The sequence below is a fragment of the Pan troglodytes genome, chromosome 10 (genome assembly GCF_028858775.2).
Source record: "Pan troglodytes isolate AG18354 chromosome 10, NHGRI_mPanTro3-v2.0_pri, whole genome shotgun sequence".
Taxonomy (NCBI): Eukaryota; Metazoa; Chordata; class Mammalia; order Primates; family Hominidae; genus Pan; species Pan troglodytes.
Window position 1 is genome coordinate 129611924 of NC_072408.2, and position 25778 is coordinate 129637701.

A 25778-nucleotide genomic window follows, 5' to 3' on the forward strand; every position below is an offset into this window, starting at 1 on the left:
CTCCTCACTTCCCAGTAGGGGCGGCCGGGCAGAGGCGCCCCTCACCTCCCGGACAGGGTGGCTGGCCGGGCGGGGGGCTGACCCCCCCACCTCCCTCCCGGACGGGGCGGCTGGCCGGGCGGGGGGCTGACCCCCACACCTCCCTCCCGGACGGGGCGGCTGGCCGGGCGGGGGGCTGACCCCCCACCTCCCTCCCGGACGGGGCGGCTGGCCGGGCGGGGGGCTGACCCCCCCACCTCCCTCCCGGACGGGGCGGCTGGCCGGGCGGGGGGCTGACCCCCCCACCTCCCTCCCGGACGGTGCGGCTGGCCGGGCAGAGGGGCTCCTCACTTCCCAGAAGGGGCAGCCGGGCAGAGGCGCCCCTCACCTCCCGGATGGGGCGGCTGGCCAGGCGGGGGGCTAACCCCCCCACCTCCCTCCCGGACGGGGCGGCTGGCCGGGCCGGGGGCTGACCCCCCCACCTCCCTCCCAGACAGAGCGGCTGGCCGGGCAGAGGGGCTCCTCACTTCCCAGTAGGGGCGGCCGGGCAGAGGCGCCCCCCCCCCCACCTCCTGGACAGGGCGGCTGGCCGGGCAGGGGGCTGATCCCCCCACCTCCCTCCCGGACGGGGCGGCTGGCCAGGCGGGGGGCTGATCCCCCCACCTCCCTCCCGGACGGGGCGGCTGGCCGGGCAGAGGGGCTCCTCACTTCCCAGTAGGGGCGGCCGGGCAGAGGCACCCCTCGCCTCCCGGACGGGGCGGCTAGCCAGGCGGGGGGCTGACCCCCCCACCTCCCTCCCGGACGAGGCGGCTGGCCGGGCAGAGGGGCTCCTCACTTCCCGGTAGGGGCGGCCGGGCAGAGGTGCCCCTCACCTCCCGGACGGGGCGGCTGGCCGGGCGGGGGGCTGACCCCCCCACCTCCCTCCCAGATGAGGAGGGAGGACGCTCCTCACTTCTCAGACGGGGTGGCTGCCGGGCGGAGGGGCTCCTCACTTCTCAGACGGGGCGGTTGCCAGGCAGAGGGTCTCCTCACTTCTCAGACAGGGCGGCCGGGCAGAGACACTCCTCACATCCCGGACGGGGCGGCAGGGCAGAGGTGCTCCCCACATCTCAGACGATGGGCGGCCGGGCAGAGACGCTCCTCACTTCCCAGATGTGATGGCGGCCGGGAAGAGGCGCTCCTCACTTCCTAGATGGGATGGCGGCCGGGCAGAGACGCTCCTCACTTTCCAGACTGGGCAGCCAGGCAGAGGGGCTCCTCACATCCCAGACGATGGGCAGTCAGGCGGAGACGCTCCTCACTTCCCAGACGGGGTGGCTGCCAGGCAGAGGCTGCAATCTCGGCACTTAGGGAGGCCAAGGCAGGCGGCTGGGAGGTGGTTGTAGCGAGCCGAGATCACGCCACTGCACTCCAGCCTGGGCGCCATCGAGCACTGAGTTAACGAGACTCCGTCTGCAATCCTGGCACCTCGGGAGGCCGAGGCTGGCGGATCACTCGCGGTTAGGAGCTGGAGACCAGCCCAGCCGACACATCGAAACCCCGTCTCCACCAAAAAAATACGAAAACCAGTCAGGCGTGGCGGCGCACGCCTGCAATCGCAGGCACTCGGCAGGCTGAGGCAGGAGAATCGGGCAGGGAGGTTGCAGTGAGCTGAGATGGCAGCAGTACCGTCCAGCTTCGGCTCGGCATCAGAGGGAGACCGTGGAAAGAGGGGAGAGGGGAGAGGGGGGAGGGGGGAGGGGGGAGGGGAGGGGGGAGGGGGGAGGGGAGAGGGGAGAGGGAGCTCTATCTACCACACAGTCCTTCCCTAATTTCTTACTATTCTAGATACACACAATTTTATTCATTTTTGAGACAGGGTCTCGCTCTGTTGCCCAGGCTGGAACGCAGTGGCGTGATCACAGCTCACTGCAGCCTTGACCTCCCAGCCTCAAGTGATCCTCCCACTTCAGCTTCCGGAGTGGCTGAGACCACAGGCACATGCCACCATACCCAGCTAATTTTTAAATTTTTTATAGAGATGGGGGGGTCTCCCTATGTTGTCCAGGCTGGTCTCAAACTCCTGAGCTCAAGCTATCCTCCCACCTCAGCCTCCCAAAGTGCTGGGATTACAGGTGTGAACCACCGCACCCAGCCTGTACACGTATTTTTACTTGAGTGTCACACATGGTTGCCTGGTGAACAATGGCACTCGAGGACTTTCTAGAAAAATATCAAGTCTTAACAATGGTGAAACCTAAGAAACGTGAATTAAAACACTCCTCACTTCAAAAATTGACATTCAACCCACATTCCTTTACACCTCATCACCACCAACTTACTGCAGTCATCTACTGCTAGACTGTTTTTAGCAAATACCCACCCAGAATTTGCTTTGTTGATTTATTTATTTATTTTTATTTTTTTGCATTTCTGTAATAATCAGGGAAGTAGACCACCTTTTTGTATTTATTGGCTATTTGGTTTTGGGTTTTGGTGGTAGTGGTGGTTGGTGTTTTTTTGTTTTTGTTTTTTTTTTGATATGGAGTCTCCCTCTATTGCCTAGGCTGGAGTGAGGTGGCGCAATCTTGGCTCACCGTAACCTCCGTCTCCTGCATTCAAGCGATTCTCCTGCCTCAGCCTCCCGAGTAGCTGGGACTATGGGTGCGCACCACCACACATGGCTAGTTTTTGTTTGTTTGTTTGTTTGTTTTATTTTTAGTAGAGACAGGGTTTCGTTGTATTGGCTAGGCTGGTCTCAAACTTCTAATCTCATGATCCATCCTCCTCGGCCTCTCAAAGTGCTGGGATTACAGGCGTGAGCCACCACGTCTGGCCTGATTTTTGTTTTTTTGAGTCAGGGTCTCACTCTCGATCGGACTGGAATGCAGTGGCATGATCACAGCTCATTGGAGCCGCCATCTCCCAGCTCAAGTCAGCCTCCTGAGTAGCTGAGACCACAGGAGTGCACCACCACGCCCAGTTTAAAAAAAAATTTATTTTTTGGCCAGGTGCGGTAGCTCACACCTGTAATCCCAGCACTTTGGGAGGCCGAAGTGGGTGGATCAACTGAGGTCAGGAGTTCGCGACCAGCCTGGCCAAGGTAGTGAAACCCATCTCTACTAAAAATACAACAAAGGTGGCGTGGTGGCGGGCACCTGTAATCCCAGCTACTTGGGAGGCTGAGGCAGGAGATTTGCTTGAGGCCAGAGGCAGAGTTTGCAGTGATCCGAGATTGTGCCATTGCACTCCAGCTCAGGCAACAAGAGCCAGACTCCATCTCAAAAAAAAAAAAAAAAAAAGTTTTTTAGAGATGGGTGTCACCATGTTGCTCAGGCTGGTCTCAAACTCCTGAACGCAACAGATCCTCCTACATTGGCCTCTCAAAGTGCTGGGGTTACAGGCCACTGCGCCCAGCTTTCTTGATTTTAAATTCTAAGACATTGCTTTGGTCTCCCAAACATGAGCCTATCAGTAAAGCTTCAAAATAAGAAATCTTAATTTTGTTTTTCCATTTTCAGATTGTATTTTTTGAACACAAGGGCATGTTTTGGTATTTCATATTCAACCAAAAAGTAAAGTTGAAACCCTGTAAGACCGACCGTATTTAGTAATTGTGTTGCTGTCCGATGGGTTAAGCATTCAGGGATGGGCAGCCAGGGCTGAAGTGTGATAAGCCTTATTTTTTCCTAGTCCCGTTCCCACATCTTAGGAAGAGTGAAAGGGGGATGAAGAGGTGACTGTGGAAGAACAGGTGAAAAAGCTTAGATTCAACCCAGAATATCGTAGATTTTGTCATGACAAAGTACCGTGGTTCTCCTCATTGCTTTTCAGGAGCCCCCAAGAGTAAATTTCCCCCTCTTCATCTGTGATTCTTGGTTTAAAGTATCAAAGGTGCTAGGGTAGCCCGCAACTGTTATCCCCGAGGGCTGGGCTCTGCCTCCACGCATTCGAGTGTCAGGTCCTGTTCTGGGAGCCAGCTACACAGGAGCGAGCACGGCCGAGCTCACGGTTATTAGGGGGAAGATGGAAGATAGGGAAGTGAGCAACTCAAATGTCATAAACCAGAGTGCTGGGGGCGGCGCAGCAGCCTTTATTGACTTCTTCATTCCCTGGGTAGTGGTGAACAGCCGGTTCTTTCAGGCCTTCCAGCGCCGGAGCCTCGGGCGTGGGCAAAAAGCGTCCATACGCAGCCTGAGCCACTTGGGAGCCCCCAGTTTCCGAGGCAGAAGAACAGTGCCCACCAGCGCAGCGGGGCTGCGGCCCGGAAACCCTGGCGGGGAGCCCCGAGCCCCGGCGGGCGCACGCCGCGTGGGCGCCAGGCAGGCGGTTGGGGTACGGGGCGGGGGTCGGCCGAGGGCGCGGGGCCCCGGGGCTCCGGGCTCGCCCCCGCCGCTCGGGGCAGGCGCGCCGATGGCGTTTCTGAGGTGACGCCGTCCACACCGGGCTTCTCCGGGGGCGGAGGAAACACCTATGAACCCTCCGGCAGCCTTCCTTGCTGGGCGCCAGGTAAGCAGCGGTTCCGGGCGCGGCGGGGCGCCGCGGGAACGGTGCACATTGGTCGAAATCTATTGCTTCTCAAGAACGGTATCTACTTAAAATGTGAAACAGGCCGGGCGCGGTGGCTCACGCCTGTAATCCCAGCGCTTTGGGAGGCGGAGGCGGGCGGATCACGAGGTCAGGAGATCGAGACCATCCTGGCTAACACAGTGAAACCCCGTCTCTACTAAAAAAAAAAAAAAAAAAAAAAATTAGCCGGGCGTGGTGGCGGGCGCCTGTAATCCCAGCTACTCGGGAGGCTGAGGCAGGAGAATGGCGTGAACCCGGGAGGCAGAGCTTGCAGTGAGCCGAGATCGCGCCACTGCACTCCAGCCTGGGCGACAGAGCGAGACTCCGTCTCAAAAAAAAAAAAAAAAAAAGTGAAACAATACACTAGAGGAAAACGGCGTCACGACCGTTTCCTTAACCCAATAACACCTTGTTATTCAGCCCGGGCCACAGAGTAGCGCGTACCCGGTGCTTACTGTTTAAGGAGGACGATTGGCGTCTGGGGAGCTGCTTTCCCATTTACCTCTCAGGGTGTCCTTAATTTACACAACCTGGCGAGTAGAGGAAGGAGCTCTCACAACTCCACTGTACCAAAAAGTCTGGAAGTGGGCTTGCCCAAGGTTCGCGTCCATCAGTGTAAGACGACCTGCCTTTGTGTACTCGGCTTACTGCCTGTTTTCCTGGAGTGGAATATGTGCTCCTTGCCTGGAGGTCTGTGGCCCAGCCACTGGCGCTCAATAAATTATTCGTTGAATGCATGAATGAAGGGCTAACCCAACACTGGAATTCAAGCCTTGGGACTTGAAATCCCTTGACTCCAAATTCCATTTTCCTTGTTAAGACTAGCAACTGTAATTTATTCATCATTCTTATTTATTTATTTTTGAGACAGGGTCTGGCTCTGTCCCCAGGGCTGGAGTACAGTGACGCAATGTCGGCTTACTGCAGCCTCTGCTTCCCGAGTTCAAGCGATCCTCCCGCCTCAGCCTCCCGAATAGCTGGGACTACAGGCGCCCACCACCATGCCGAGCTAATTTTTGTGTTTTTAGTAGAGACAGGGTTTCGCCATGTTGGCCAGGCTGGTCTCGAACTCCCGACCTCAGGTGATCTGCCCACTTCGGCCTCCCAAAGTGCTGGGATTACAGGCGTGAGCCACTGAGCCCAACCTCATTATTCTTGTTTATTTACAAATCTTACTTTTCAAAAAGCAGTAAGGAGGTACAAAGGGCCTCTGTTGAACCTTTAATTACTGTCTTTAAGGTGGAACTCTATTAAAGTAACACTTTTAGTTGTTTATTTCATAGGCAGGGACAGCACCATGATTTGAAATGTGGTTTACAGTGTTAATGAGAGCTGATGTTTGTTGAGTGATTACAACGGGCCAGGCTTTGTGCTCAGTACTTTACAGAGTTTGTCTTGTTTAATCTTCACCACTCCAAGATGTTAAAATGCAGTTGCTATCGTTTTACAGGTGAGGAAACTAATGCTTAGAGAAGTTAAGTAACTTGCCCAAGGTTATGTAGCCACTAAGTGGCTAATTCTGGGATCACAATTTGGTCAGGCCAACTTGTTAGATTTTAAAATGCTGTATACTTCAAAGAAATTATTGTATTAACAGATAATATTGTTAGATATAAAAATGGCATCATGGTTATATAGGAAATGTTCATTTTTAGAGATGCATTCTGAAGTATGTAAGGGTGAAATGGTATTTTTTAACCAATAATGAAAAGAAAAGGACATTGAAGCAGCCGCAGTGAAATCTCAATAATGGTAGAACCCAGGCACAGAGTATATGGGAGTTTATCGTACTATTGTCTTTGGGTACATGTGAAAGATTTCCTTACATAATTTATTTTTTAATGATGTATGTTGTATTTGGACCAGTTACAATATTAAATTGCCCTTAATAGATTGAGTATGTATAGATGCCTTAGACATCTATAGTTGTTGTAGTTGTCATGCATATTGAACACTGGAAGACTTAATTTTCTTTTTATAGACTAAAATTCCCATTCTTTAGTAAGGATCATTTACATTTAAACAGTAACTATTTCGTGATTTTGTTTTGTTTTGTTTTTTTGATAGAGTTTTGCTCTTGTTGCCCAGGCTAGAGTGCAATGGCACGATCTCGGCTCACTGCAACCTCTGCCTCCAGGGTTCAAGCAATTCTCCTGCCTCAGCCTCTTGAGTAGCTGGGATTACAGGCGCATGCCACCACACTGAGCTAATTTTTGTATTTTTAGTAGAGATGGGGTTTTGCCATGTTGGCCAGGCTGGTCTCGAACTCCTGACCTCAGGTGATCGGCCCACCTTGACCTCCAAAAATGCTGGGATTACAGGCGTGAGCCACCACGCCTGGCCACTATTTCATGTTTACCTGTACTTGGTTACTCAAATTGCTGGGACAAGGTGGGGGATAATGTTATTGACTGGCAGAGAAAAGGGTTGTTGGCAAAGGGGGAGAAAAAGTGCAGAAATAGGTTTATTTGTTTACCCAGTGGGTTTTAGAAACAGTCCCACTTTTTAGGCATGGTACGTATGGCATGACAGAAAATTGTAGAGAGGCAGAGTGCATGGTAGATTTTAACTTGAACATGTTTTAAGTATACATAATCTTTTGCTGCCATGTTATTAAAACTTAATTGAACTACTTAGAATTGGCAGCAAAAGAAGATATACTTATTTGGAAAATGGACTTTGGCTGATTTGTTATTGATTTCATTCTATTTTGATGTGAAACCGCTTTCTATGTTTAGAACATCGGGTCAGAAGTTGAGATTTCCACTATTGAGAAACAACGGAAGGAGCTGCAGTTGCTCATTGGAGAATTAAAAGATCGAGATAAAGAGCTCAATGACATGGTTGCAGTGCACCAGCAACAGCTTCTTTCATGGGAAGAGGATCGGCAGAAAGTGTTGACACTGGAAGAACGTTGCAGCAAATTAGAAGGTCAGAAATACATTCAGGGACAACAGTTATGCACTTCTGTGTGCTAACACATTGATGGGCTCATAGGGAAGATAGAGAGGAAGTAAAGACTGCAATCCCTGTTGCCCTCAAGTTTAGGCTCATTGGAGACAGGAGGACTTTATGAACAGCCACAATGGGACAGACACACACAAATAAAGTAGGACAAGCAAAGTATTTCAGTATAGAAAGGGGGCTGGATAGAGCTCCAGTTAACATGGGGTGAGCGCCAGTGGTGAAGTTGAAGTTTTGAGCAAGAGTATGAATGAAGATGCCATATGACTAGCCATTTCTCTTAAACTAAACTGAAAGATTTTAGGCTTTTGGTATTGAACTTGATCTTAAGTTCCTAAAATGGTCATCTTTTAAAGTTATAGCTGTCCGGCCAGGCACAGTAGCTCACACCTGTAATTCCAGCACTTTGGTGGATCACTTGAGCTCTGGAACTCGAGACCAGCCTGGCCAACATGGTGAAACCCCATTTCTACTAAAAATACAAAAAGTTAACTGGGCATGGTGGTACACACCTGTAATCTCAGCTACTCGGGAGGCAGAGGCACGAGAATTGCTTGAACCCAGGAGGCGGAGGTTGCAGTGAGCCAAGATTGCGCCACTGCACTCCAGCCTGGGGGACAGAACAAGACCCTGTCTCAAAAAAAAAAAAAAAAATTATAGCTGTCTCAAAAATGGTTGCAAAAAGTTTATTTGATGCCATATTTCAATTCTGTCATTCCTTTAGTGCTGCCCTAAATCTGAATGTTCCATTGACTCTAGATTGTTAGTAGAATGCATTAGAGGAGAAAACACTAGATCTGTATAATAGAAAGATAACCTTTTTTTACTTAACATTACTCAAAGGATTCTGTAAATGTGACAATCCAAATCTGTCATTTTTGATGGGGTGTGGTGGCTAATGCCTGTAATCCCAGCACTTTGGGAGGCTGAGGCAGGCGGATCACTTGAGGTCAGGAGTTCGATACCAGCCCAGCCAACATGGTGTACCTCGTCTCTACTAGAAATACAAAAATTAGCGGGGCGTGGTGGTGGGCGCCTGTAGTCCCAGCTACTCAGGAGGCTGAGGCAGGAGAATTGCTTGAACCTGGGAGGTGGAGGTTGCAGTGAGCCAAGATTGCGCCACTGCACTCCATCCTGGGCAACAGAGCGAGACTCCGTCAAAACAAAGAAAGAAACAAACAAAAAACCCAAATATATGATTTTTTCGTTTCTTTGATGACCATCTGATTTTACTCTGACCACATCCACACACGTATATACACACAGTGTTTAAAATGGTTGCTCATTAAATGCAGTATAACATCTTATAGCTCTTATATAGACATGTTAAAGAACAAAGATAACACATATAACATGTATAACCCACATTATATGTAGCCATCAGTATTTGATTTTAAAATGAGCAAGATTTGAATAGGCACCTCATGGAAAGAGGAAAATTGAATGGCCAATAAATATATTAAAAGTTTCCTATTCTCATTAGTAGTTAGGGAAATGCAAATGAAAACCAAATTGAGATACTATTTTACCTTTACCAGCCTGGCAGAAATTATCAGGTGTTGGTAAAGTATGGCACCAAGGGAAAGCTGAGACGCTGCTGGTGGGAGTCAGTTGTCAGTGCTAGTGTGCAAAATCATTTGGCAGCATCTAGTGAAGCTGAAGGTGTGCATATCCTACAGCCCAGCAAAGCCACTTCTAGGAATATTCTCACCCTTTAATAGACACATGAATCACCTAAGGGTCTTGTTAAAATTTAGATTCTGATACAATAGGTCTGGGGCCCAAGGGTCTGCATTTCTAACAGGCATCCTAGGCGATGCCACTGCCGCTGCTGGTCCAGGGACCACATTTTGAGAAGCAAGGCTCTCAAGAAATTCTTGAAAATATGCACCGAGATGCATGTAAAAAGGCCTGGCGCTGTGGCTCACATCTGTAATCCTAGCACTTTGGGAGGCCGAGACAGGCGAATCACCTGAGGTCAAGGGTTCGAGACCAACCTGGCCAACATGGTGAAACCCTGTCTCTACTAAAAATACAAAAATTAGCCGGGCGTGCTGGCTCATGCCTGTAATCCCAGCTACTTGGGAGGCTAAGGCAGAAGAATTGCTTGAACTTGGGAGGTGGAGGTTGCAGTGAGCTGAGATCACACCACTGCACTCCAGCCTGGGCTACAGAGGGAGACTCTGTCTCAAAAAAAAAAAAAAAAAAGATGCATGTAAAAGAATATTCAGAGCAGCATTGTTTATCATAGCTGCAAAGTGGAAATAACCTAAATGACCATCAATATTAGAAATAAACTTTGGTAGGCCAGGTACGGTGGCTCACACCTGTAATCCCAGCACTTTGGGAGGCTGAGGAGGATGAATCATGGGGTCAGCAGATCAAGACCATCCTGGCCAATATGGTGAAACCCCATCTCTACTAAAAATACAAAAAATTAGCCAGACATGGTGGTGCTCGCCCGTAATCCCAGCTACTTGGGAGGCTGAGGCAGAAGAATTGCTTGAACCCGGGAGGTGGAGGTTGCAGTAAGCCGAGATCGTGCCATTGCCCTCCAGCCTGGGCAACAGAGGGAGGCTCCGTCTCAACGAAAAAAAAAAAAAAAAAAAAAAAGAAGGCCGGGCATGGTGGCTCACGCCTGTAATCCCAGCACTTTGGGAGGCCGAGGTGTGCTGATCACGAGGTCAGGAGATCAAGACCATCCTGGCTAACACGGTGAAACCCCGCCTCTACTAAAAATACAAAAAAATTAGCCAGGCGTGGTGGCAGGCACCTGTAGTCCCAGCTACTCGGGAGGCTGAGGCAGGAGAATGGCGTGAACCCAGGAGGCGGAGCTTGCAGTGAGCCGAGATCGCACCACTGCACTCCAGCCTGGACAACAGAGCAAGACTCTGTCTCAAAAATAAAATAAAATAAAATAAAATAATAAAATAAAAAATAGAAATAAGCTTTGGTGTAATCATTCAGTGGAATATTACCTAGCGATGTTAGTGCACAAACACAAGTTACACACAACTGAGTGAATCTCAGAATCATCATCTTAAGCAAAAAAAGCAAACAGAAGAATTGTCAGAATATGATTCCATTCTTATATGGTTCAAATTAAGCTATAATTTTGAGGCATGTGGTCACTGGTAAAACTGTAATGGAAAGCGAGGAAGTGATTACTCTAAGATCAGGGTCATGGTTGGGAACGCGGAAACTGGAGTGATTATGTTAGGGAAGTGACCTCCAGAGGCTTCCAGTTGCTCACAGTTCTGTTTCTTGATTAGGTGTGATATTGTGCATTTCATAATAAAAGGTTTTAAAAGAAGATTGTCTTTTTAAAAATTCTCTACCACATTTTTACTTTTTAACCACCCATTTTGAAAATAATGCCTTTTAAGCTGAAGGTGTGACTACAAATTATTGATGAACTTCCCCTCAGGTGAACTACATAAAAGAACTGAAATAATCAGGTCACTCACGAAGAAGGTAAAAACTCTTGAATCCAATCAAATGGAATGCCAAACAGCTCTCCAAAAGACCCAACTACAGCTTCAGGAAATGGCTCAAAAGGCAACGCATTCTTCTCTTCTCTCTGAAGACCTTGAGGTTGGGATTAGTTTTTGATAAGCTTCACTAGTCCAAATTCCCTTTGTGTTTCAGTTATTGAAAAATTAGATTTGGCCGGGCACGGTGGCTCACTCCTGTAATGCCAACACTTTGGGAGGCCGAGGCAGGCGGATCACCTGAGGTCAGGAGTTCGAGACTAGCCTGGCCAACGTGGAGAAACCCCATCTCTACTAAAAATACAAAATTAGCCGGGCGTGGTGGCACACGCCTGTAGTCCCAGCTACTCAGGATGCTGAGGCAGGAGAACCGTTTGAACCCGGGAGGTGGAGGTTGCGGTGAGCCAAGATCGCGCCATTGCACTCCAGCCCGGGCAACAAGAGCGAAACTCTGTCTCAAAAAAAAAAGAAAAAAGAAAAATTAGATTTAAATGTTTCATTAAAAATGCATGTGAGACTGGGCACAGTGGCTCGGTGGCTCATGCCTGTTATCCCAGCACTTTGTTTGGGAGGCTGAGGTGGGAGGATTGCTTGAGCCCAGGAATTCGTGACCAGGCTTGGCAACATGGCAAATGCCTGTCTCTATAAAAAGAAGAAATACAAAAATGAGCTGGGTGTGGTGGTGCACTGCTGTGGTCCCAGCTACTTGGGAGGCTGAAGCAGGAGGATCACTTGAGCCCAGGAGGTCAAGGCTGCAGTAAGCTGTGATTGTGCCACTACACCCCAGCCTGGGTGACAAAAAAAAAAAAAAAGCGTACGTAAGCCAAGCACAGTGGTGTACACCTGTAGTCCCAGCTTCTGGGGAGGCTGAGGCAGAAACATCGCTTGGGCCCAGGAGTCCAAGTCCAGCCTGGGCAACATAGTGAGACCTCATCTCAATAAAAAACAACAATAACAACAAGCAACCAATGCAAAAATGCATGTGTGTGTGTATATGAAGGAATCTACACTCATCCACCCCTTGTAGTTTTGTGTTTCTCCTACAGTTTTGGTTAGCTGCACAGTATTATCCTGTCTTAGAGATTGAGCTTCAGTACAACGCTTTTTAACCGTTATGCCATTTGGTTTAGTAGCATCTACCATTTAATCAACAATGAGTTATTTTAGAAAGCTTTCCTCAAAGATGAGAGGGTATAATCAAGTTTTGGTAGCCTCAATGATGTTTTCTAAATTATTGTGGTTTTTTTTTTTTTTTTTTTTTGAGGTGGAGTTTCACTCTTGTTGCCCAGGCTGAAGTGCAATGGCACGATCTCGGCTCACCATAACCTCTGCCTCCTGGGTTCAAGCAATTCTCTTGCCTCACTCCCCCGAGTAGCTGGGATTACAGGCATGCACCACTATGCCCAGCTAATTTTGTATTTTTAGTAGAGACAGAGTTTCTCCATGTTGGTCAGGCTGGTCTCCAACGCCCGACCTCAGGTGATCTGCCCACCTCAGCCTCCCAAAGTGCTGGGATTACAGGTGTGAGCCACTGTGCCCAGCCAATTATTGTGTCTTATCTCATAATGTTAGTGGCATATTGGGAATAAAAACTGTAAGACTGGTTTTTTGAGCCCGGCATGGTGGCTCACACCTATAATCCCAGCACTTTGGGAGGCCGAGGTGGGCGGTGACTTGAGGTCCAAAGTCTGAGATCAGCCTGGCCAACATGGTGAAACCCCGTCTCTACTAAAAATTCAAAAATTAACCAGGTGTGGTGGTGGGCGCCTGTAGTCCCAACTACTCAGGAGGCTGAGGTAGGAGAGTCAATTGAACCCGAGAGGCAGAGGTTGCAGTGAGCCGAGATCGCACCACTGCACTCCAGCCTGGGGGAAAGAGCGAGACTCCTTGTCAAAAAAAAAGATGGATTTTTTTGGTTTTCTCTTCTAACTGGTCAGTCATCAGATATTTTTTGAGTTCATGCTTATAAGAGGTGCAGAAAGCCAGCTTGTTTATTTGTTATATCCTTCATTCTTTTTTTTTTTTTTTCCTGAGACGGAGTCTCGTTCTGTCGCCCAGGCTGGAGTGCAGTGGCGCCACCTCGGCTCACTGCAAGCTCCGCCTCCCGGGTTCACACTATTCTCCTGCCTCAGCCTCCCTAGTAGCTGGGACTACAGGCGCCCGCCACCACGCCCGGCTAATTTTTTGTATTTTAGTAGAGACGGGGTTTCACCGTGTTAGCCAGGATGGTTTCGATCTCCTGACCTCGTGATCTGCCCGCCTCGGCCTCCCAAAGTGCTGGGATTACAGGCGTGAGCCACCGCGCCTGGCCCCATTCTTTTATTTCTTAGTGATATTTCATATATGTCTTGGTAATATAATGAGTCTTTATTCATAATAGTATAGATTTTTATTTTATGGTTTTTAAAAGAATACTATTCTAGATAGTTTCTAGCTATAAAATAAGTAAAAACTATTCTAGAATATCTACTGATTATGTTGCATGAAAAAGTGGAAGAGATCTTTTTTAACTAATACACTTTATTTATTTAGAGCATGTTTAGGTTCACAGCAAAATTGAGCAGAAAGTAGAGAGAGTTCTCATACACACTCTGTATCCACACACCCAGCCTTCCCCACGATCGACCTCCACACCGGGGTGGTGCATTTCTTATAATTGGTGAATCTTCATGGATACCTCATTGTCATCTAAAGATTACAGTTAACATTAGGGGTCACTCTTTGTGTTTACATTCTATGGGGTTTTGACAGATGTGTAATGACACATATCCTTTACTATATTATAGTATGTACAGAATAGTTTCACTGTCCTAAAAATCCTCTGTGATCTACCCTTCATCCCTTCCTCCCCCTCACCCCTGGTCACACGAATCTTTTTACCGCCGCCATAGTTTTGCCTTTTCCACAATGTCATATGCTTGGAATCCTACAGTATATAGCCTTTTCAGATTGCCTTTTTTCACTTAGTAACATACATTTAAATTTCCTCCTAAAGATATCTTTTTAAAAGTCTAATTAGGCTGGGAGGCCGGGCGCGGTGGCTCATGCCTGTAATCCCAGTACTTTGGGAGGCCGAGGCGGGTGGATCACGAGGTCAGGAGTTCGAGACCAGCCTGACCAACGTGGTGAAACCCCATCTCTACTAAAAATACAAAAATCAGCTGGGCATGGTGGCACGTGCCTGTAATCCCAGCTACTTGGGAGGCTGAGACAGGAGAATCACTTGAACCCAGGAGGCAGAGGTTGTAGTGAGCCAAGACCACGCCACTGCACTCCAGCCTGGCAACAGAGTGAGACTCCGTCTCAAAAATAATAATAATAATAATAATAATAATAATAATAATAATTAGGCTGGGTGCAGTGGCTGACGCCTGTAATCTTAGCACTTTGGGAGGCCAAGGTGGGAGGATCGCTTAAGGCCAGGAGTTCAAGACCAGCCTGGGCAACATAGCGAGACCCTCTCTACAAAAAATACAAAAATAAAAATTAACTGTGCATAATGGTGAGAACCTGTAGTCCTAGCCACTCGGGACACTGAGGTGGGAGGACTGCTTGAGCCCAGGAGTTCAAGGTTACTATGAGCTATGAGTGCACCACTGCACTCCAGCCTGGGCGACAGAGTGAGGTCCTATCTCTTTAAAACAAAAACAAAAGGCCAGGTGCAGTGGCTCGCCTGTAATCCCAGCACTTTGGGAGGTCAAGGCGGGCAGATCACCCGAAGTCAAGAGTTCGAGACCAGCCCGGCCAACATGGCGAAACCCTGTTTCTACTAAAAATACAAAAATTAGCCAGGCGTGGTGTCGTGTGCCTGTAATCCCAGCTACTCCGGAGGCTGAAGCAGGAGAATCACTTGAACCCAGGAGGCAGAGGTTGCAGTGAGCCGAGGTCATCCCACCACTGCACTCCAGCCTGGGCGACAGAGTGAGACTCAGTCTCAAAAAATAAAAAGCCTGATGGTTATTTTTCTCAACTAGTAAATAGATTGTATACATAATAATTATATCCGATATAGCACTATGTGTTTTTTTCAAATAATTGTTGAGTAGGAATACCCCAGTATGAAGTTCTTTTGACAAAGAATATTTTTTAAATTCACAGAATTCACTAATGCTACTTTATTTCAACAAAGGAAATCTCTTACTAATACAGTTCTCATTCATTCATTTTCTTGCCTCTTCCCAACCTAAAATTACACATAAAAGATATTAGGAAATAGACATGTTTACAAGCATCACCAACATAATTCAGTAGGGCAAATACAAGTACTGAGAGGATGGTAGAATTAATAGAGAAATATATATTTGTATTCCTTTTTGATGACTGCTTTCTTAGGCCACTTCATTACTAAAACAATGTAGGCTTTATTAGCCCACTCCATTACCAACTCTTTTTTGTTACTAACGAGTTAAACAAGGAAAAAACAAAATAGAGAAGTAAGCGCAGATTGTGGCTAGCAAGAGTAGTGAAAGCTTTAAAAGGACTCAAGCAGTATCATCTGTGTTGTTTTCTTGTAGGCTAGAAACGAAACTCTCAGCAACACGTTAGTGGAACTTTCTGCTCAGGTAGGACAGCTACAAGCTCGAGAACAAGCTCTTACGACAATGATAAAGCTAAAGGTAATCAAAAATAAGAATTCCTCCATTTGCCAGAGGGCTTGGTAGTTATATCCATATTCATTATCTTACCTAAGTCGCTAGGATCCCAGAAATGTGAAGTTACCAATGTTGCTCTTGTTTTTTAAAACGCCCATTTAGAAATGAGGGAAACAAGTTTAAAATGATGTTCCCAAGGCATGAAGAAAGGAGACAGGACTCTGCTTCTGGTCTTCTGTCTCCAAGGCCCATTCTGTGGGCTGGCAGGTCTGAATTAACTTGTTTTCTCCCCGGGTATCCATTATTAGGTCTCATAGAGTTATGGGCCATTAGATTGCTTGAGAGGTTTTTTTTGTTTTGTTTTGTTTTGTTTTTGAGACGGAGTCTCGCTCTGTGGCCCAGGCTGGAGTGCAGTGGCTCCATCTCGGCTCGCTGCAAGCTCCGCCTCCCGGGTTCCCGCCATTCTCCTGCCTCAGCCTCCTGAGTAGCTGGGACTACAGGCGCCCGCCACCACGCCCGGCTAATTTTTTTGTATTTTTAGTAGAGATGGGGTTTTACTGTGTTAGCCAGGAGTGGTCTCGATCTCCTGACCTCGTGATCCGCCCGCCTCGGCCTCCCAAAGTGCTAGGATTACAGGCGTGAGCCACCGCGCCCGGCCGAGAGGTTTTTTTAATGGAGAGAAAACCCATTTGCAATCAAGCAGTTGATGTAGTCACTAACATGCAATATACAACGATACACACTCTCCTGCTGTTACACGTGTCTTTGACAATTGGTATTTAAGGGAACAAGGTTGGTATAATGAAATGCTCACGCTAATAAATATGTGATTTTTCTCAGCACATTGTTTTCAAGTGATTGGGGCAAGTGCTCTTAAAATTAAAGAGAAAGGCCGGGCACGGTGGCTCACGCCTGTAATCCCAGCACTTTGGGAGGCCGAGGCGGGCGGATCACGAGGCCAGGAGATCGAGACCATCCTGGCTAACACAGTGAAACCCTGTCTCTACTAAAAATACAAAAAATTACCCAGGCGAGGTGGCGGGCACCTGTAGTCCCAGCTACTCGGGAGGCTGAGGCAGGAGAATGGCATGAACCTGGGAGGCGGAGCCTGCAGTGAGCCGAAATCGCACCACTGCACTCCAGCCTGGGCGACAGTGAGACTCCGTCTCAAAAAAAAATTAAATTAAATTAAATTAAATTAAAGAGAAAATATTAAAATCTACAGTCATGTCTTTAGTCAAGTAGCAGACAGTTTAGTGGCTTCAACAACCTCTCTGGTTTCCATCATAGCAAACTCTGGCAAAGCTATAGGTATGTCTGAAGGTGCTGCCAAGGCATTTCCCCACCATTAAAACAGTGGGTGCGTTAGGAAGGCTGTCCTCCTGGAGGCCGGGTGCCGTGGCTCATGCCTATAATCCCAGCACTTTGGGAAGCTGAGGTGGGTGGATCGCTTGAGGTCAGGAGTTCGGGACTAGCCTAGCCAACATGGTGAAACCCCTGTCTTTACTAAAAATACAAAAAAATTAGCCAGGCATGGTGGCACACGCCTGTAATCCCAGCTACTCTGGAGGCTGGGGTGGGAGGATCCCCGGAAGCCGGGAGGTGGAGGTTGCAGTGAGCTGAGATTGCACCACTGCACTCCAGCTTGGGCGACAGAGCAGGACTCTGTCTCAAAAAAAAAAAAAAAAAAAAGAAGGTCGGGCGTGGTGGCTCACACCTGTAATCCCCGCACTTTGGGAGGCTGAGCCAGGCGGATCACAAGGCCAAGAGATTGAGACCATCCTGGCTAACATGGTGAAACCTCATCTATTTTAAAAAATACAAAAGTTAGCTGGGCATGATGGCACACGCCTGTAGTCCCAGCTACTCGGGAGGCTGAGGCAGGAGAATTGCTTGAACCCAGGAGGCAGAGGTTGCAGTAAGCCGAGATCGCGCCACTGCACTCCAGCCTGGGGACAGAGCGAGACTTCATCTGGGAAAAAAAAAAAGGCTGTGTTTTCCTAGTCTTAGAGATTTTATTTGATGAAAATGGTTTCCATTAGAAGCAGATGCCCTCCGGGACATCCTTATCAAAGGAGCAAGTAGGAATCCCAGGTTTAAGGCTGAAAGGGATTGACTGTCGTGGGTGTCCTGGTGTTAATGGAACTGTGTTCCTGTACTTATTAGAACGGTTATTTTTTGCTACTGACCTGGTCACAAAGTTCCATGGGTTTTTGCATGGTCTGCCCCAACCCTATTATTATATAAGTCCTAGTGTGAGATGTGCAGACAGTGTGATTTTTCAGGAGTGCATTTATGATGCTGTAGCAGAAACGTTTAGACTTCAGTAGGGGTAAAACCTCTTAATAACAGTTATTCCAGGTGAGTGGGGGAGGGATAGAACTTTTACTTATTTTTATACTTTTAGGTGTTGTTTGAGTTGCTTTTCAAGAAGCAGATACCTTTTTTGGTAACTAAAACTGCCTCAACAATTAAGAGATTCTAATTTGGGAGATTTGGAATGATGTTGTTGTGGAGTCTGTCATGTTAACAAGCTGGAAAATGGGAGGGAATGGTGGGCCATTAGACTTACCTGTATAATCCAGAGGACGATTTTCCCATCCAGGGGCCACCCACCCTCTTGCTGCTATTATAGTTTCTTAGGTAATGGAATGGTCTGGCTCTAACTTTTTGAGAGAGAGTAAGGGGTAGTGGTTCAGTACATAGTGTCTGAGGCAGCCAGCTAGGTTCAAATGGTGGCTCCACCACTAACTAGCTGTGTAACCGTGGGCAAGGAATGCAGCCGTTCTGTTGACTCATCTGTCACTTGGCAAGAACAATAGTACCACCCTCATAGAGTTACTGTAAAGATTAAATGAATTCATATGCGAAAAATGCTTAGAATGGAACCTGGCACACGATAAGATCTTAGTAAGTGTTATCTTTTCTTCTTGGTTAATTGGAATTTAAGAATCTAGGATAACCATTTTCAAATTTGGTTTTTAGGACAAAGATATTATTGAGGCAGTTAATCACATTGCAGATTGTTCGGGTAAATTTAAATTGCTAGAGCATGCCCTACGTGACGCCAAGATGGCGGAGACTTGTATTGTGAAAGAAAAGCAAGATTATAAGCAGAAATTGAAGGCACTTAAGATTGAAGTCAACAAACTAAAAGGTAAGGAAGAGACCTACATTTAAGATACAAATGTATTATCTTGGGAATATAGTTTTTCATTTGGGTTCACTTAATCTTATGCTTGAGAGTAGATCAATTCCTGGCCTTAGACCCTAATGTGAAATATCCATTTCATTTATATAGGATTATGCTGCAATTTGTGTCTTATAAGATATATAACAGAGTTGGGGAAAACTGCAGAATGTATCATATTTTAAAGTAATCCTGCCTTAGTTGAGGTGGCTGTACCATTAGCTATCGCTAATACATGCTTTGTGGCAGACAACATCAGTATCTCAGTGGCAGACAGTCGTAGCATTTATTAAACCCACATGTCTAGAGGCAAATGGGGGAGTTGGCTGACTGTGGTTGGGCCTCACTGAGCTTCCCATCTGGGCAGTTTTGGCTCACACGTTTCATCGTCTTGCTAGCAGGCTAGCCTGGGCATTTCTTCCCATGGTGAGGGCAGAAACTTCTGATTCTGAAATTAGGAATTTTTATTTTTGCCGATTTATTTATTTTCGACAGAATCTCACTCTGTCACCCAGGCTGGAGTGCGGTGGTGCAATCTTGGTTCACCACTGCCTCCATCTCCTGGGTTCAAGCTATTCTCCTGTCTCAGCTTCCCGAGTAGCTGGGATTACAGGCACCTACCACCATGCCTGGCTAATTTTTGGATGTTTAGTAGAGACAGAGTTTTGCCATGTTGGCCAGACTAGTCTGGAACTCCCGACCTCAGGTGAATCCCTCTGCCTTGGCCTCCCAAAGTGCTGAGATCTACAGGCGTGAGCCAACACACCCAGCCGATCTTTGCTGATTTAACTTAAAAGATTCAGCATTCAAAAATGTTGTCCTTATGATGCCTTGACCTATGGTTAGCCATGGGTCTTATCTCCATTTGTAGCTTCAGCTAAAACCATAATCGTATTATCATCCCCTTGACAGCAGGAACAGACTCTGCTTCTCTTTTTCAGTGTACTGTTAATAGCATAGCACAAGGGCTACACTCTAGGTATTTGGTATTTATTGAATGTTTATATACACCGAGGTAAAATATTCAAGTAGAAAGAAGTCTGTTCTGTCAATATTTATATATTAAAAACATTTTATAAATTCAATATTAAAACTTTTTTTTTTTGAGATAGTGTCTTGCTCTGCTGCCCAGGCTGGAGTGCAATGGCGTGATCTCAGCTCACTGCAACCTCCACCTCCTGGGTTCAAGCAATTCTCCTGCCTCAGCCTCCTGAGTAGCTGGGATTACAGGTGGGTGCCACCATGCCCGGCTAATTTTTGTATTTTTAGTAGAGACAGGGTTTCATCATGTTGGCCAGGCTGGTCTCAAACTCCTGAGCTTGTGATCCACCTGCCTCAGCCTCCCAAAAGTGCTGGGATTACAGGCATGAGCCACCACACCCAGCTTAAAACTTTTTTTTTTAGAAAAGAAAAATAGTGGCTGGGCATGATGGCTCACATCTGTAATCCTAGCACTTTGGGAGGCCAAAGCAGGCAGATTGCTTGAGGCCAGGGCTTCAAGAAGACCAGCCTGGATAACATAGCAGAACCCTGTCTCTACAAAAAATTAGCCAGGCATGGTGGTGTGATCCTGTAGTCCCAGCTACTCGAGAGGCAAAGTGAAAGGATTTCTTGATCCCAGGAGGTGGAGGTTGCAGTGAGCCAAGATTGTGCCACTACACTTCAGCCTGGGCAACAGAGCAAGATCCTGCCTCAAAAAAAAAAAAAAAAAAAAAAGAAGAGGAATTTTTATAGAGCTCAATCTCCAGCCCTCCCTCCCCTTCCTGGAGGTCCACAAGTGGGACTGCAGGTTCCAGCCCTGTCTTCACTTGGTGTTTCTGGTGGCTGTCTGCATCCTGAGGCCACGTAGGAGCTCCACCCTGAGTCACCTCGTTAGCATGTAGTCTGGTGTAATCAACTGACTCTTCATGAATGACAAAAGACGCTTCTGTCACTTAGGAAATTCCACAAGTTTTAGGAGCTCTGTTCCAGGAACAGAGGACAAAAACCACATCTATTTCTTCTTATACCACAGACATATTCAAGGAACAGAAGGAAAGGAGGGAACAGCGGTGGGGAGATGGACAGGTCAGGTGATGCTGGGCTCTGCAGTTTGTGGTAATGAATTTGGATTTCATCCTCAGTGCAGTAGCAAGGCTTCTCACTGAGAAATGACATGAGCAGATTTTTATTTTTAGTTTTATTTATTTATTTATTTTTGAGACAGAATTTCACTCTTGTCGCCCAGGCTGGAGTGCAATGGCACGATCTCAGCTCACTGCAACCTCTGCCTGCCTCTCAAGCAATTCTCCTGCCTCAGCCTTCTGAGTAGCTGGGATTACAGTCGCCCACCAGCACACCCAGCTAATTTTTGTATTTTTAGTAGAGACGGGGTTTTACCAGGTTGGCCAGGCTGGTTTCGAACTCCTGACCTCAGGTGATCCACCCGCCTCAGCCTCCCAAAGTGTTGGGATTACAGGTGTGAGCCACTGCACTTGGCCTTTATTTTTATTTTACTTTACTTTTTTTTTTTGAGATGGAGTCTCACTCTGTTGTCCAGGTTGAGTGCAGTGGCGTGATCTCAGCTCACTGCAACCTCCGCCACCTGGATTCAAGCGATTTTCCTGCCTCAGGCTCCTGAGTAGCTGGGATTGCAGGTGTGTGCCACCACACCCAGCTAATTTTTGTATATTTAGTAGAGACGGGGTTTCACCATGTTGGCCAGGCTGGTCTCAAACTCCTGGCCTCAAGTGGTTTGTCCGCCTTGGCCTCCCAAAGTGCTGGGATTATAGGCGTGAGCCACTGCGCTGGGCAGATTTTGATTTTTAAAAGATTGCTCTGTGTACATTGGGCTGTCACAGGAGAGGCAAGGCTGGTGCAGGGAGGTCAGTCAGATGAGAGCAAGCGAAGCCTCCAACCAGGGGTCCTTGCCAGGTGTGGAGATGTTGGCTGTGAAACAGATTTTGTCTATAGATCCATCAGGACCGGAAGGGGCCGCTGAGGACATGAGAGTTAGGCATAGTGTGTATATGAGGACTGGAACCTAGTATTTATTTGAGGACTTTCTTTTTCTTCTGTTGTGAAGAGGACCTCAATGAAAAGACGACAGAAAATAATGAGCAACGAGAAGAGATCATTCGCCTCAAGCAAGAGAAAAGTTGCCTGCACGATGAATTGCTTTTTACTGGTAAAACAGATGATCGAATGTATTTGTAACCTAGACTTGCAATGATGACAGGCTGAAGGAATTATACCTCTCCCAAAATGTTTTTTTTTTTTTTTTTTTTTTTTGAGACAGGGTCTTGCTCTGTCACCCAGGCTGGAGTGCAGTGGTGCAATCTCGTCTGACTGCAACTTCTGCCTCCCGGGCCCAAGCGGTTCTCCTGCCTCAACCTCCTTAGTAGCTGGGGTTACTGGTATGAGCCACCACGCCCGGCTAAATTTTGTATATTTAGTAGAGACGGGGTTCACCACATTGGTCAGGCTGGTCTTCTTGAACTCCTAACCTCAAGTGATCTACGGGCCTTGGCCTTCCAAAGTGCTGAGATTGCAGGCGTGAGCCCAGCTTTTTATTTTTATTTTTTTCTGAGACAGAGTCTCACTCTGTCGCCCAGGCTGGAATGCAGTGGCATGATCTTGGCTCACTGCAACCTCTGCCTCCCAGGTTCAAGCAATTCTCCTGCCTCAGCCTCCCAAGTAGCTGGGATTACAGGTGCGTGCCACCATGCCCGGCTAATTTTTATATTTTTAGTAGAGACGGGGTTTCACCATGTTGGCCAGGCTGATCTCAAACTCTGGCCTCAGATAATCCGCCCGCCTCGGCCTCGCAAAGTGCTGGGATTACAGGCATGAGCCATCACGCCAGGCCTTTTTGTTTGTTTTTAACACCCTTTGTGGGACCGATGGTGGACCAAGCAGCGAGTGTTAATGCTGCCATCCCGTTCCCAGTCACTATTTCCTCTTCTGTAAAATGAGCTATTCTCCCTTCCAGCTTAAGCGTGTGACTCTGCTTCTCACTAAAAACATAATAGATGCTCCTTGACTTACAGGGTTACATTCTGATAAACCCCTCGCAAGTCAAAAATGCATTTAATGAAGCCAACCCACCCACCAGCATAGCTCAGCCTAGCCTGCCTTAAACATGCACAGAACACTCGCATTAGCCTGCATTTGGACAAAATCATCTCACACAAAGGCTGTTTTATAATAAATTGTTGAATATATCATGTAATTTACTGAAAGCGAAAAACAGAATGGTTGTATGGGTGCTCAGAGTAGGGGTTTTTTTAATGAATGCGTACCCCTAGTAAAAGGGGGACTGAGGGTAGGTATCAGTAGACCAAAAAGTGTTCATATGATTTTCTCTTCGGAACTTTACCTCTAAATCAATGACTTTCCTAACACAAACCACTGAAAAGAAAGCCCAGTAGAATCACCTTGGCTGGCAGGGATGTCAACAAGCTCTCTATGTCAGTCATTCTCAGTTGGGAATGGAGAAGTAGGCCTTCACCAGTGGAAACTCTGAGATACTGGGGGTAGGTAAGGAATATGGCGGCAGGGAATGGAAAGCAGTTTGTCTGTAAATTAATGGGAAAAAAATTGAGGCTCACCGCAGCCTCAAACTCCTGGACTCAAGGAATCCTCCCGCCTTGGCCTTCCGAGTAGCCTGGCTAAATTTTTAATTTTTTTGCAGAGAAGGGGTCTCACTATGTTGCCCAGGCTGGTCTCTAGCTCCTGGGATCAAGCGATCCTCTTGCCTCGGACTCTCAAAATGCTGGGATTACAGGTGCGAGCCACCATGCCTGGCCTAAGAAGTTTTAAGTGAAATGGAATTCTTAATTTTAATCTCTTGTGATTAAAGATCGGGGGGAAAGTGTGGTATTCTGCCACTAGAGGTCACTATTTTCACCATTTCTAGGATTGCTGCATCTGCAAGTAGTGATAACCCGTTAACGCTGCTAAAGATATCACATATTTGTAGCTTTACAGTTGCATTCAAACAGTTCTTGGACCAGCATTTGTATGCCAGGTGCCCTGCGATATGCTCAGAAGCTCACAGGCCCACAGAATTTACTACTATACAAATGCTATGCATAAAATGCTATGGGAGGTCAAAGGAAAGAACAAAGCTTAAAGGATACATTAGTCTCTTTTCTTTTTGATTAATCACTTTTTACCCATGCACTCTACTATGTATTACTAAGTAAAATACATGGAATTTGTTAGCTAATATTATAATAAATCGATTTTGTGAAATATTTTTATCATATACTAAGCAGATTTCTTTACCCAGGCTGGAGTGCAGTGGTACAATCGCAGCTCACTGCAGCCTCAAACTCTGAGGCTCAAGTGATCCTCCCACCTCAGCCTCCCGGGTAGGTGGGACCACAGGCACATGCCATCACACATGCCTAATTTTTAAATTTTTTGTATGGATGAGGTTCCACTATGTTGCCCAGTCTGGTCTGGAACTGCTGGGCTCAAGAGATCCTCCTACCTCTGCCTCCCAAAGCGTTGGAATTACAGGCATGAGCCACCACGCCTGTCATCCTAAATTGATTCCTTAAACATCTTCTTAACTAAAGACAATCTCACACCATTGTCTGAAAACAATTTTTGTATGTTTTATTCTTCTTTTTCAAAATATAGACAATTGGTAGATTTGCATGTTTCAATTATAAAAGTGAACAAAGCCTACAAAAGAATTTATTTATTTAGTAGAGACAGGGTCTTGCTCTGTTGCCCAGACTGGAGTGCAGTGGTGCAATCATAGCTCACTGCAGCCTCGACTGTCTGGGTTCAAGTGATCCTGCCACCTCAGCCTCCTGAGTCGCTGGGGCTACAGGCATGTGTCATCACACCTAGCTAATTTTATTTATTTTTTTTATTTTTAGTAGAGGCAGGGTCTCGCTATGTGGCCCAGGCTGCTGGTCTTGAACTCCTAGCCTCAGATAATCCTCCCGCCTTGGCCTCCCAAAGTACTAAGATTATAGGCATGAGCCATCGTGCTTGGCTTAAGCCCAAAAAAGAATTTTTAAAGGGCATAACATGATAATATGCCATCAAGTGCTATGGCTAAATGTTACGATTTTTTTTGTTTTTGTTTTTTTTCGGAGATGGAGTCTTGCTCTTTCGCCTAGGCTGGAGTGTAGTGGTGCAATCTTGTCTCACTTCAACTTCCGCCACCTGGGTTCAAGCAATTCTCATGCCTCAGCGTCCGGAGTAGCTGGGACTGCAGGCACACGTCACGACACCTGGCTAATTTTTTGTACTTTAGTAGAGACGTGGTTTCATTGTGTTGCCCAGGCTGGTCTCGAACTCTTGAGCTCAGACAATCCACCCGCCTCGGCCTCCCAAAGTGTTAGGATTACAGGTGTGAGCCACCGCACCCAGTCAGATGTTACCATGTTTTATTTGAAGTTGGAAGATGTCTTAAAGTTTTACTTTTAAGTTTAAAACTTGTTGAAAATGCAGTTCTTTTTTTTTTTTTTTTTTTTTTTGAGACGGAGTCTCGCTGTCGCCCAGGCTGGAGTGCAGTGGCGCGTTCGTGGCTCACTGCAAGCTCAGCCTCCTGGGTTCATGCCATTCTCCTGCCTCAGCCTCCCGAGTAGCTGGGACTACAGGCGCCCGCCACCATGCCCGGCTAATTTTTTGTATTTTTTAGTAGAGATGGGGTTTCACCGTGTTAGCCAGGATGGTCTTGATCTCCTGACCTCATGATCTGCCCACCTTGGCCTCCCAAAGTGCTGGGATTACAGGCGCGTTCTTTACATAGGCTGAGGGACATGTTTTGCTTGTACATAACTAGGAGTAAGGAGTTTGCAAAGAGAACAATGATACTAGTTTACATTTCTGTGGGTCCTGACAGTCCTGTAGGTGAGCTCTTATAGACTGAGTGTCTGCCTCAGGTTTCCCAGGCGGTAAAAGGCAGAGTCTTGATCAGAATTCAGCAGGTTCCAGGCGTCTAAGTCCCTTCCCATTGTTTTAGCTTAGGCTGCTTGTTCAGGCAGATAGCAGCAGAGAGTTCCTTACCTC

The 25778-nt window shown here is 47.2% G+C and overlaps 1 protein-coding gene across 29 annotated transcripts in view; it reads left to right on the forward strand.

The window, feature by feature from the left end:
* Positions 1-4302: 4302 nt before the first annotated feature.
* Positions 4303-25778, forward strand: part of CCDC62 (coiled-coil domain containing 62) — a 53030-nt gene continuing 31554 nt past the window's right edge. For 21 of the 29 annotated variants that reach the window (XM_063786106.1, XM_063786107.1, XM_063786108.1 and 18 more), the window contains exons 1-6: positions 4314-4467; positions 7266-7458; positions 10919-11085; positions 15497-15598; positions 18560-18731; positions 21829-21930. In XM_063786106.1, the coding sequence (XP_063642176.1) occupies positions 4432-4467; positions 7266-7458; positions 10919-11085; positions 15497-15598; positions 18560-18731; positions 21829-21930 (772 nt within the window). In that variant the 5' untranslated portion in view covers positions 4314-4431. Of the gene's footprint in view, positions 4468-7265; positions 7459-10918; positions 11086-15496; positions 15599-18559; positions 18732-21828; positions 21931-25778 lie in introns of all 29 variants that reach the window. The other 8 variants (XM_016924463.4, XM_063786096.1, XM_063786127.1 and 5 more) reach the window with 6 other exon arrangements.